Source organism: Cololabis saira, chromosome 2 (assembly GCF_033807715.1).
Source record: "Cololabis saira isolate AMF1-May2022 chromosome 2, fColSai1.1, whole genome shotgun sequence".
NCBI classification, from domain to species: Eukaryota; Metazoa; Chordata; class Actinopteri; order Beloniformes; family Belonidae; genus Cololabis; species Cololabis saira.
In genome coordinates, this window is record NC_084588.1 from 53,272,695 (window position 1) to 53,285,231 (window position 12,537).

The following is a 12,537-nucleotide window of genomic DNA, read 5'->3' on the forward strand; positions in this document are numbered from 1 at the left end:
GGTCCAAATCCTGCTGTTTAACAAACTCATTCAGATTCAGATTCAGATTCAGACGACTTCCCTTTGGGAGGTTTTCCCTCGGGGAAATTGCCATCTCACACACACAACACTGTCATTTACAACAAACACCCCAAAAGCCAAACACCCATATAAAGATGAGAAGATAAGAACATTTTAAATAAAGATGAAAAATAAAATAAAAGTAAAAGGTAAAAAAACTAAAATAAAATATAAATAAATAAAAATAAAAATAGAAAGTACGGTGCCATAAAAATAATAATTTTTTGTGATCAAATTTTTATTTCTTTTTTCCTTTTTCTCAAAAAACAACATGGTGCATGTATATGATATTTTAACAAAAAAACACCAATACATAACAACAATAAATGAATAAATAAATGTAATAACAAAAAGCAAATACAAAACAAACAAAAAAAAAGTAATGCCCATATTATTAAGTATAACAATGCAAAATTAACACATAAATTAAGGGCAAAAATAAATAAATATATAAATAAATAAAAATAAAATCATAACCCCAGACATTACCCACCCACCCCCTGGATCCTATTGAACAAACCCCATTAAGCAGTTTTAATTTTTGCTTATTGAGGTAAAAGGGGGATTTTAGTTATACATTTTAAACATAACTGGATAACATGAATGTTTCACATCATGTTGTAAAAATAATTATAAGGATAGAAAAAGGGTTGTGTAATATTCCACAAAGTTCATTCGTTTGTTCGTTTTCGTTTATTTCGAACATGTATAAAAAAACAAGAAAAAAGATAAGAAAACAAATACAGGAGGGCATTCCAACACATAAAGAAAAAAAACAACATCAAAACACATTTTTCAAGTTACATGTTGGAGTGGGAAGAAGTATAAACTTATTTAATCCCAACCCCTTTCCACAACTAAACATAAATTATATGTCTGTATTTATTTTTTATACTATACACTAATTTGTATAAATTAAATATATATAATTTTTACAAAAATAACCTGTTTAATACAAGATGTAAGCTCTATCATAAATATAATATAACTATGATATAAATATAATACGTATATCTAAGTATATACAGGACTGTCTCAGAGAATATTCTGATAACGTCCTTTATTTTCTGTAATGCAATTAAAAAGAAAAAAAAATGTCATACATTCTGGATTCATTACAAATCAACTGAAATATTGCAAGCCTTTTATTATTTTAATATTGCTGATTATGGTTTACAGTTTAAGATTAATATTCCCAGAATATTGTAATTTTTTGAGATAGGATATTTGAGTTTTCTTAAGCTGTAAGCCATGATCAGTGTTGAGGAATTTATCAAAACCAGTTCAGAAGTCCGCTTTGTGGTATAGTGAGTTTTTATTCAGCCGGCGGTGAGCACGTCTACACAGACCAGGGTCTGGTTGAAATGCTGACCTCGAGGGATTTTGTAACAAGGTTTTTATACAAGAAGTTTAACGAACAAAAGACAGGAATAAACAAGCCAAGTGAAAGACACAAGTAATTTACAGTCAGATGTGATCTGTGGCCAAATGTCATTATCAGACATTTGGCATGACTGTCACTAACTTCTAAATTACCCCTAGGGTGTTCTCGTGATTCATGTCTGTTTGAACCAACTTCCAAGGTGTCGGGATCTGCAGGGGGGGTAGGAAGCTGGGTAGGAAGTTGAAGCTACCTCAAAGGTGTTAAGTCCAGTTGTCTGTTTGAACCAACTTCCAAGGTGTCGTCTTCTGCATGGGGGGTAGGAAACTGCTACTTTAAGCTACTTAAAAGGTGTTGAGTCCAGTTCAAAGCCCTGCAGGGGGTAGGAGGCTGGAGCTTCCCGTGACAATGTGGCTCGACAATTCACAATTTTTTTTAATTTATTTTTTTGTTGTCACTTAATTACAGTCAATCCCAATTTTGAACAGAAAGTCTGAATTTTCCTCCTCCACTGATGGTACAGGTAGAGTTACAGTGGAGTACATCATTTTAGTAGTAGTTTGAGTCATACATATTTTGCAAGTGAACCTTAGACATGTGATCAGAAGCCAAATAACAATTAGGACTACAAGCCCCAATAAAGCAAATTAAAATATCAAGTAACCAACGTGTCCTAACTGTTCTCTAAACCAATCAAACAAACTAGTTGTGACAGGTGTATGTAACGTTTTAGCAATATCTTTCAAGTGATCCGTTATTTCTTGGATGGTGGCATTTTGGTCAGGTATAAATATACAACATTCATTTTTGATCACAGCACAAGTTATCTGTCTTGTTCCTGTGACAGATGTGAGTGTTTTGGCATGTACAATGCATCTGCTTCTGGGCCTCTGCGGCCTGCGCTGGTCCTCTGCTCCTCTGCTCCAGTCGTGGATTTCTGGGGTGTTGAAGTTCATCTACTTCTGGGCTTTCCAAGCCTGCGTTGTTTCTTTCACTGGCTCCGACGGTGGTGAGGACGAGGAGCCACAGGAGGAAGAGGGAATCAGCTGGTTTAAGATAAGATAAGATAAGATAAGAAATTCCGGTGCATGGTGGAGGTGTTGTTTTCTTGCAGTGGGATGCGTGGAACCAGGTTAGACGCCCTTCACACTTGACTCCAGTGTCGGTGGTGAGCAGGACGTGTTGAGCCTTGGACCAGCGAGGTTTTCTCTGACACAAAGTCTCCGGGTGGCATGGTTTGCCACTAGGAAGAGACTGGACACCTTTTACTTTTCTGTGGATTGACTGGAATGGTAGAGGTTAGAGTACCGTATTTTCGCGACCATATGGCGCACTGTGTGGAAAGGCGCACCCTCAGTTTTGTGTGTCATTTTTGGTTTTAAAACACACATACGGCGCACCGACCCAAAAGGCGCCGTCTACGGAGACGGACCTGCACACACGCGAGCTGCAGAACACACACGCGCTAAAAATACAGCGGAAGCAAAACTTAGTTTGATATTTTATTTCACTTTTCACATCAATTAAACCCTTCAAAGGTTCATATTCTGTTTCTGCATTAAAGAATTAAAAAAAAAAACACCGGGTTGCTGCACATAAACCTGTCTCAGCCACTGATCATCTCCTCATCCATCCAGCCCTTCATTTCACTCTGGCTGGAAAAGTCTCTTTAGGGAACGCTTTTCTTTTAAAAATCCCGACCGCGGCGGTCCCGGGTCCCGCTCCCCGTCTGCTCCCTCGCGCTGGACCGGGTCCGCTCCCCGTCTGCTCCCTCGCGCTGGACCGGGTCTTTTAAAAATCACCATACAGTTTCTGTCCATCAGCTGCGCCAGGCCAGCACCACATAAACCAGTAAGTGTGTGTCGCGCCGCGCCGCGAACACACCCGCGCATGTCGGGATCCGGTACCGGGTTTGTAACCGACAGATTTGGCTGCAAATTTCGGAGGGTGAAGCTGATCCAACCTAAGACGTACCCCAGAAATCTCTGCTCCCAAAGCGGCCAGGAACCAGGTCGATCGGACCGCTTTGGGAACCAGGAAGTCGGCTGCAGCAGCGCCCATCACCGCGCTGCTCCAGCCGCTGCTTTAGAACACTCACACACAAGAACACTCACACACAAGTGTGCTTATTTAAATAGAGCGGAGCAAAACTTAGTTTGATTGTATTTTATTTCACTTTACACATCAAGCAAATCCTTAAAAGTCTTCATCATCTGTTTCGCATTAATCAGCTCAGTGGAGTCTCATTCACGTCGTAACTCACGGGGGCTTCACCCGCCCCCTTCTCCCTTTACCGTTCTCATGGTGGCCGGCCTGACATTACCGTAATTCAGGTAATAGACACGGCGCACCGTTTCTTAAGGCGCCCGGCACATTAAAGAAAAAAAAAAAAAAAAAAGTTGCGCCTTATGGTCGCGAAAATACGGTAGAACAAAATTATATCATGGATTCATCCATGGCATGGAAGTCCGTCTTCTTCATATATGGAACTGAATTGCTTGGTATAGTCATAGGTCTACCCGTAATCCTTTCATGAGGCATGAGTTTGTGCTTCCTAATGGGTGTTGAAGGGTGTCAACATTGTCCATTTAAGTCCAGTTTAAAATTCTCTACACATACAAGAACATTTTCATACAAGAACATTTTCATACAAGAACATTTTCATATCCCTCACATTTTGGTATATGAATAAAGTCTATTTGCAGAGCTTCAAAAAAATTACGGTGGGGGAAGTGTTGATAATGTTCGCAATATTTTTTATAGGATGCAAATCTTGGAGCTTATCAGTCTTTCAACACTATTTGACACATTCCCCCTTTGCTCAACTATGCGACATGCATGCTATTCACGGGTACAAGGATGTGGGTTTCACAACGCGCCGTCGTTGCTGACCCACAAATTATTTACATTTTTACAACCATGGGAATGCTACAATCTGTGTTTCTTTACATCAGTAGTCTCTTGTAAGAGGGCTACATCATTAGGAGAAACCAGGTCGTTAGCGGGTATAGAAGGGCAGAGCTTAAAGGTGCGGGTATACTTCTGCGTCACACACACGCAGAGCACACGGCGCACCCGTGACGTCGTCACGAATCCTTCGGACTTCTCCGTCTCTCCATTTGGTCGTGGTGCAGTACCCCCCGCGGCCACTAGTTAGCGATCTTTTTCTGAATGGTTTATCCGACTTTTTCCGGTCACAGTAAATCAAAGAGATAAGGACAACTATTGTGCAAAAAACAAAAACAAAAAAAATCACATATAAACGAAGAAAAGAGCCCTGGAAGTTCACTACTGATTCAAACCGGAAACCGGAAATGCTTCGCTTTCAAACGAACCAATCACAGCCCTCTCGGTCTGCGTGTGGTCGGCGTCTCCTCGACGCGTAGTTACAATTTTCAGGAGGTGCACGTCAGAGACGGCGCATGTGACGGCGTGTCCTCTGCGTGTACAAAAACCACACGCCGTAGACACGGCGTCGTTTTGACGCAGAACCATAATTCAGCCTTTACATGGACAGGTAAGCCAAATTTGGCAGTTTCTTTTGCTGCATGGTCAGCTGAAGCATTGCCTAGTGAAAACAGGGTTGGACTGGGTGTGGGCTTCACATTTAACAAAGCAATAGATGAAGGTAGTTGACAGGCTTGTAACAGTTCACCAATCAATTAACCACATTTAACGGGTGTCTCCGAGGATGTGATAAATCCTTGGTTCGCCCACATTATATAAAATCGTGTACACAACCAAAAGCATATCTGGAATCTGTATAGATTGTAACAGTTTTACCTTTTGATCAGTGTATATAGTTTCATCTACTTGGGTGGAGCTGGAGGAGGGCAAGGCGGCGCTTTCAACAATTAAGAATTATCACAAATTGTATAACCTGCGTATGGTATTCCATTTTTATAAGCAGAGCCATCCGTGAAGAAAACAGGAAAAGTCAGGACGAGTGTTAAAGACAGAGGTGTCAAAAGTATTCACATTCATTACTCAGGTAGAACTATAGATACTAGAGTTTAAAAATACTCCTGTAGAAGTTGAAGTATCAACTCAAGTTTTTTACTCAAGTAAAAGTATAAAAAAAAACGTCTGAAAAATAATGACTCCAGTGAAGTATACATAACCAAAATTTCTACTTAAGTAAGGTAATGAGGTATTTGAACTTTGTTACTTGACACCTCTAGTTAAAGATTAGTTAGACATGCTTTCAGAAAAGGCTTATAGACACTATAGTTGGCTCACAGACATATTTCCATGCACTTACATGATGAAGTTACCATAGGCAGGAGAGAGATTATGTGGGCTCACCAGCAGTTCTCCTTTGTTTGAGACGTGTGACGTGGGGCCTTTTGTTGATTGGTGTGAATTTATTAATTGGCTGGTTCCGCTGCGCCTCCTCTTTGCGCTCAACCTGCTGTAAACACTTTTGACAAACATTAGTATTTTCATACATTTCAGATTCTTTTTTTTTGCATTATCCAGCCCTACCCTTTGTTGAGGGCAATTAGCAAATATATATTTTGCATGTATCCTGGAGGAAATCCATCAATCTGATCTCGTGACAGACCACAATTCTCTTTTGCTGTCAACATTATTTTAGCATAAAGTTCCCTGGGATTATCATCTTTTCCTTGTTTAAGTTTTGTGAGAGCAGTAAAGTCAACCTGTATTACTTACCTCTGAACTGTTAAGGCAATAAATATTGTGAAAAGGTCTGAGCCTTGCTTTTCAAATCATGTGGCAAAGTTAGTTTAACAGTTGTTTCCTCTAGACATTTTTGTAGGCAACAGATCTTGGATTTTTGTAAAATCCAGTCATCACCAGAAGTGTCATCGTCACTTGATTCTTTAATCTGTTTCACCGGATAAAGGTTTTGATTTTATCATTTAACTGGTTCTGTAATTTCATTTTTGTCTGCGTTGTGTTTTTAAATTCTTCTGTTGAGCTTTTTTATTTTTGATCAGTAAGCGAAGCTATTTGGGATTCTGCATTACGGCGTCTACTTTCATCCCTCTAAAGATCTGAGGGACATTGAAGTGCTAAAATAGTTATTTTAACCATATTTAATACTAACTAAGTAACAAATAAAACTAACAAATAAAACTATCAGTACCATAATTACCATACATGTATTTAAATAGGACCAGTCAACTCTTTCTCTGACTCTTTCCATTTTCTTTCTGTAAGATCCCTCCAAAAAAACTTTCAATTACACTTACTTTTACCCACAAATCACTTGCTAATTCTTCCAACCATCAGTCTACTTGAGCATACAAATCATTCCTGTTAATGTAAGGAGAGCGAGTCGATTCTTACTGAAATGAAATATACCTCAAGTATTTGGGAGAGCAAGTCATCCCCATTTATAAAATAACAGTTCCTCTACATACAGTATATGTCTATTTCTCACAAATATCTCAGTGTTCCAACACTTCTTATGGACCTCAAGTCCTGCATATGCTTTAAGTCCCACTGGACTATTCTTTTGGTACCCAGACCAACCATGGCGTTCTGGCCATTATTTCCTTAATGTTACCCGAGATATTAAACCTTTTTAGAAGAGCGAGTCAAATTCTAAGGCAGGATAAGCAAAGCATTCTCACAACACAATCAAATTCAAGTGTTATGAAATTGTCAGCATTCGTAAAACATCTCTACAATAACCTTTCCAATAACACAAAATAATAAAAAATAACCCTCACAACCACACAGCCGACTTATCTAAAATTTCAGGATGACGTTGACCATTCTCCGGCACTCCAATTCACAGACTTTTCGGCAACAACCCAGCAACAATAATTTGGGATTTTGCAAGTGGACCCCTTACCTCTGAAAATTTAGATCGAAGTCACTGATTGCGCCGTTCGTCTGGAAAGAGGAGTTTCCATCGAAGGTCTATTGTCATCCGAGTCACTGCACCAAATTGTTGAGGAATTTATCAAAACCAGTTCAGAAGTCCGCTTTGTGGTATAGTGAGTTTTTATTCAGCCGGCGGTGAGCACGTCTACACAGACCAGGGTCTGGTTGAAATGCTGACCTCGAGTGATTTTGTAACAAGGTTTTTGTACAAGAAGTTTAACGAACAAAAGACAGGAATAAACAAGCCAAGTGAGAGACACAAGTAATTTACAGTCAGATGTGATCTGTGGCCAAATGTCATTATCAAGCATTTGGCATGACTGTCACTAACTTATAAATTACCCCTAGGGTGTTCTCGTGATTCATGTCTGTTTGAACCAACTTCCAGGTGTCGGGATCTGCAGGGGGGGGTAGGAAGCTGGGTAAGAAGTTGAAGCTACCTCAAAGGTGTTGAGTCCAGTTCAAAGCCCTGCAGGGGGTAGGAGGCTGGAGCTTCCCGTGACAATGTGGCTCGACATCAGCAATATTAAAATAATAAAAGGCTTGCAATATTTCAGTTGATTTGTAATGAATCCAGAATGTATGACATTTTTGCATTACAGAAAATAAAGGACTTTATCACAATATTCTAATTTTCTGAGACAGTCCTGTAAAAGTTATTGCACTGTCCGGTTTGTTGTTGGTCAGACTGACAGACTGACTCCCCCCCCCCGTACTCGTACTAATTCAGAAACATCTTCACTCCAGTCAACCACCCCATCATTAGTGATGGCTTTACCTCACCTGCGGTTAATCTCTGATCTCTGTAACCGCCCGTGCTCTTCCCTTTCAGGCGGATTCCAACAAGACCAGGATCGACGAGGCCAACCAGCGCGCTACAAAGATGTTGGGGAGTGGCTAAGCTGCAGTTCAAAGTGCTTTCGTCCCTATTTAACCCCCCAGCCCCCCCGCAAAAGTAACAACACCAACCGAGCCCGGCCCCGACCCCGACACCGATGCCGACAGCAGGCACTGCAAAGTCATGCTTTTATTGTGATACTTGTAGAGGTTTGCACACATGCACATATCAATCATTGCTTCGCTCCTTTCTCCCCCCCTCCCCATCCCACCCCCCTCCCAACCGCCATCCCTCCCGACACTCGTCGATATCGTTATGTGATGTTGTTCTTGAAATAATAGCTCCATTACATAACACTCGAACCCTCTCCCAGCTGTACATAGTAGAACTTTAACGGCTTCCGTGATCTAGATCACTCGTCCTGTTTCATTCATCCTTTCTCTTTTTTTTTTTAAGTCTTTGTGTAAAATAAACTGTACGTACTCCTCATTTACATGATGCCCGGTCCGTGGACTTCACGGCCATCCGTTTTTTGTTTTGAAATGACAAAATAAAAATAGAGATATAATCCAAAATAATCCATTTCCCATCTTTTGTTTTGATAATAAAAAACGGAAAATGGATCGTTATCCGTTATCCGATTTCATTGATGTGTTTGAAAATCAAAATTGTGAATTAAAACAGCGAGTGGGGTCCGTGTATCTTTTGGTCATTGGATTTTTCCATCATGAGTGGGAATCAAAAAACAAAAAACGATTGGTTTATTTGATTTTCCTTTTAAAACAAAAAATAAATATTGAATTACACTGCATTTTTTCTTTTTCTGTGTTAATATGATTTAACAAAGATTCAAAATACGCTTTTATTTTTGTTTTCTATTTCATATAAGAAAAATGAAATTACTAGTCAACAGGAACGAAAAAACGAACCAAAAACAACCGTTTATTCATATTCAGTGCAGTGTTTGGCGGTGTGCTTGTGAGAACTGGGGTCCCTGGAGGTCCTGGAGAGCACAAGTCCCCGTACCGGGAGCTGTCCCCGGTCCTGGCCGGGATCAGTGCAGTGTTTGGCCGGTGTGCTTGTGAGAACTGGGGTCCCTGCGGTCCAGGAGGCAAAGGGAAAGCCCAAGTAGCCTACCCCCCGTACCGGGACGTGGTCCCGGTCTTGGCCGGGTGCAGTGCAGCGTTTGGCGGGATGGGTGTGAGTGTCTGGGGTCTCTGGGTGCCTGGGTCCTGGTCCCGGGACTCGTGGGTCCCTGGGTCGGGTCCCGGGACTCGTGGGTCCCTGGGTCGGGTCCCGGGACTCGTGGGTCCCTGGGTCCTGGTCCCGGGACTCGTGGGTCCCTGGGTCGGGTCCCGGGACTCGTGGGTCCCTGGGTCCTGGTCCCGGGACTCGTGGGTCCCTGGGTCGGGTCCCGGGACTCGTGGGTCCCTGGGTCCTGGCCACTTTCGCCCGATTTTCAGACACTTTGGCCGGCTTTCGGCTTCCTTCGGGCCCGCCTCTGCGGCGCTGCTCCCCCCGACCACCGGGGGGCCGGCAGCGCCTCCCTCTCGGTAGCGAGACCGAGTCGACCCGTCCGCCCCAGGTGTCCCCCCACGGAGCCCCGCCGCCGCCGGGCAGGCCGACCTCCGATCCACCAGCAACCGGACTCGGGTCATGGCAGCCCCGTGCGGGGAGACCTCGGGAGCGGCCGGAACCTCGCCCCGCCTCGACGCACCGTTTTCTGGGCGGGCGGGTGGGTCCGCTCGGGCTGGGGGTGACCGGCAATCCAGGGCCCGGTTCAGCCGTCTGCGGCGTGGTAGGGTTTGAGAAACATTGTTTTTCCCGGAGGACTAACACCACCGCCAGAGCGGCAGCCGACGTCGGTGGTCGGCCTGCCCGGCGCCGGCGGGGCTCCGTGGGGGAACACCTGGGGCGGACGGGTCGACTCGGTCTCGCTACCGAGAGGGAGGCGCTGCAAAACCCCCGGTGGACGGGGGAAGCAGCGCCGCAGAGGCGGGCCCGAAGGAAGCCGAAAGCCGGCCAAAGTGTCTGAAAATCGGGCGAAAGTGGCCAGGACCCAGGGACCCACGAGTCCCGGGACCAGGACCCAGGGACCCACGAGTCCCGGGACCAGGACCCAGGGACCTACGAGTCCCGGGACCAGGACCCAGGGACCCACGAGTCCCGGGACCCGACCCAGGCGCCCAGAGACCCCAGACACTCACACCCAGCCCGCCAAACGCTGCACTGGACAGGACCGGGACCACGTCCCGGTACGGGGTTACTTGGGCTTTCCCTTTGCCTCCTGGACCTGCAGGGACCCCAGTTCTCACAAGCACACCCGCCAAACACTGCACTGAATATGAATAAACGGTTGTTTTTGGTTCGTTTTTTGTTTCTGTTTACTAGTGATTTCATTTTTCTTATATGAAATAGAAAACGAAAATAAAAGTGTATTTTGAATCTTTGTTAAATCATATTAACACAGAAAAAGAAAAAATGCAGTGTAATTCAATATTTGTTCTTTGTTTTAAAAGGAAAATCAAATAAACCAATCGTTTTTTGTTTTTTGATTCCCACTCATGATGGAAAAATCCAATGACCAAAAGATACACTGACCGAGTGGAAAACTCTTTTCTCTATTTCCTATTGGTTTCCAGTATGTTAGAGTTCAGTACATGTTATTGATTATTGATTGGACGCTGCAGCTGAACGGACTGTCACAACATCACTGCAGTTTCATGACGGAGTGAAGACAGATTACAGATTAAACTCATGTTTCACTCCCAGGTTTCAGATTTGATTTATTTTCTGTTTCAACATTAAAAAAAATCTAAAACTGTTCATTTTCAATCTGATCAACAAAAGAACCAGAAACAACTTTCTTAATTTATTACTGCACATGTGCAATCCCCCCATTTGTCCAATCCTTGTTTTCAGTATCCTTGGAAACCAATAGGAAATAGAGAAAAGAGTTTTACACTCGCTGTTTTAATTCCCAATTTTGATTTTCAAACACATCAATGAAATCGGATAACGGATAACGGATAACGATCCGTTTTCCGTTTTTTATTATCAAAACAAAAAATGGGGAACGGATGATATCTCTATTTTTATTTTGTCATTTCAAAACAAAAAACGGATGGCTGTGAAGTACACGGACCATGCCCCCCCCCCCAGTGTCAGTATTCTAGTGATGTCCACTTAAGACGCACTGTGTATCCATCAGTTAGGACTCATGTTGCTACATGAAAAGGCCACGGTGATTTGTCGTTAATGAGCATCGTCCACCGGTTTTTGTTCAACGTCACCTCATGTGGATGTGAAGCTGCACTGATAGGTAGTTACGCAGCAGACCATGTATACTTTGTTAAATATTTGGGCCATTTGGATGGGAATATGGCTTTCTGGTCGGGACTGCGTGCCTGTTATTTTCCATCCCAATTGACAGAACAGTATTAAAACGATTCGATGCCATAGAGTGTATATTACAAAGCTTTTCCTCAGGGAGCCAAATCTGACCATTCAAAAGCAAAGGTTTGAATATTTAATGATGCATTTTCATCTACGAGAACTTCCTATTTCTTACCACAAGGCTCAGTTTATGTGTGAGAAGTTGCATTTGTTTATGGTCTGAACAGCATAATCAAAGATTATTTGGCATTGACCACAAGGGCCAACATATGATTGTAAAGAGAAACCAGAGTTCAAGAGTTGAGTGCATGTAGAAGAAGGTCTGCGACCTTCACATATCACCCAACCCTTCGTTCAACCCGGTATGAAATAATAATGCATCAAGTATCTCGTGCATGGCCTCCACTGCTAGAACATACTGAATGATTCAGGTATTTTAACATGGCGACTGCATGCTACATATGTAGGCCACACAGAAGAAGCCCATATCTATCTGCAATAGTGCCACTGTGTTTCATGTCTCTTTACCTTTCCAGACTGTGAACATCACTGCAAAATCATATGTACCATGGAAATGCCAATAAATCCATCAAAATGGTTGGACCAAACTGAGATTCCTGCCTGTTTTTGTGATGGGGAACGTTGATAGTTATTATGTTTCAGCAGCACGATTACTTTATTTACAGATCCTGAGCCGTCATAATTCAAAATTAAGGGTGTGATGATTAAAAGAACCGAGATTTGTTATTTTTTTAGACAATTACAGTCAGTAACATTATGAAAACCAGTTTCTGCACATTGTTACCATGGTAACAGATTGACAATTTACAAGGGACCATCACTGTCTTCAATATACTGAACTGTCTTCATATACTAGGAATGGGCGATATTTTACCGTTCACGATATACCGTCAAAAAAAATTATAAATTCCCCTTGATAACGTTTTTGTGTAAAGCTGATTTATAGTTCTGCGTTAAATCCACGCACAACGTACGTGAAGGAAGG

The 12,537-nt window shown here is 42.6% G+C and overlaps 1 protein-coding gene across 2 annotated transcripts in view; it reads left to right on the forward strand.

Moving 5' to 3' along the window:
* LOC133418300 (synaptosomal-associated protein 25-A-like) overlaps positions 1–8,780 on the forward strand; it is a 72,128-nt gene extending 63,348 nt beyond the window's left edge. The window contains exon 8 of one of the 2 annotated variants that reach the window (XM_061706874.1): positions 8,130–8,780. In XM_061706874.1, coding sequence (XP_061562858.1) covers positions 8,130–8,198 — 69 coding nt within the window. In that variant the 3' untranslated portion in view covers positions 8,199–8,780. The remainder of the gene's footprint in view (positions 1–8,129) is intronic. The other variant, XM_061706864.1, reaches the window with a different exon arrangement.
* The last annotated feature ends 3,757 nt before the right edge of the window (positions 8,781–12,537 follow it).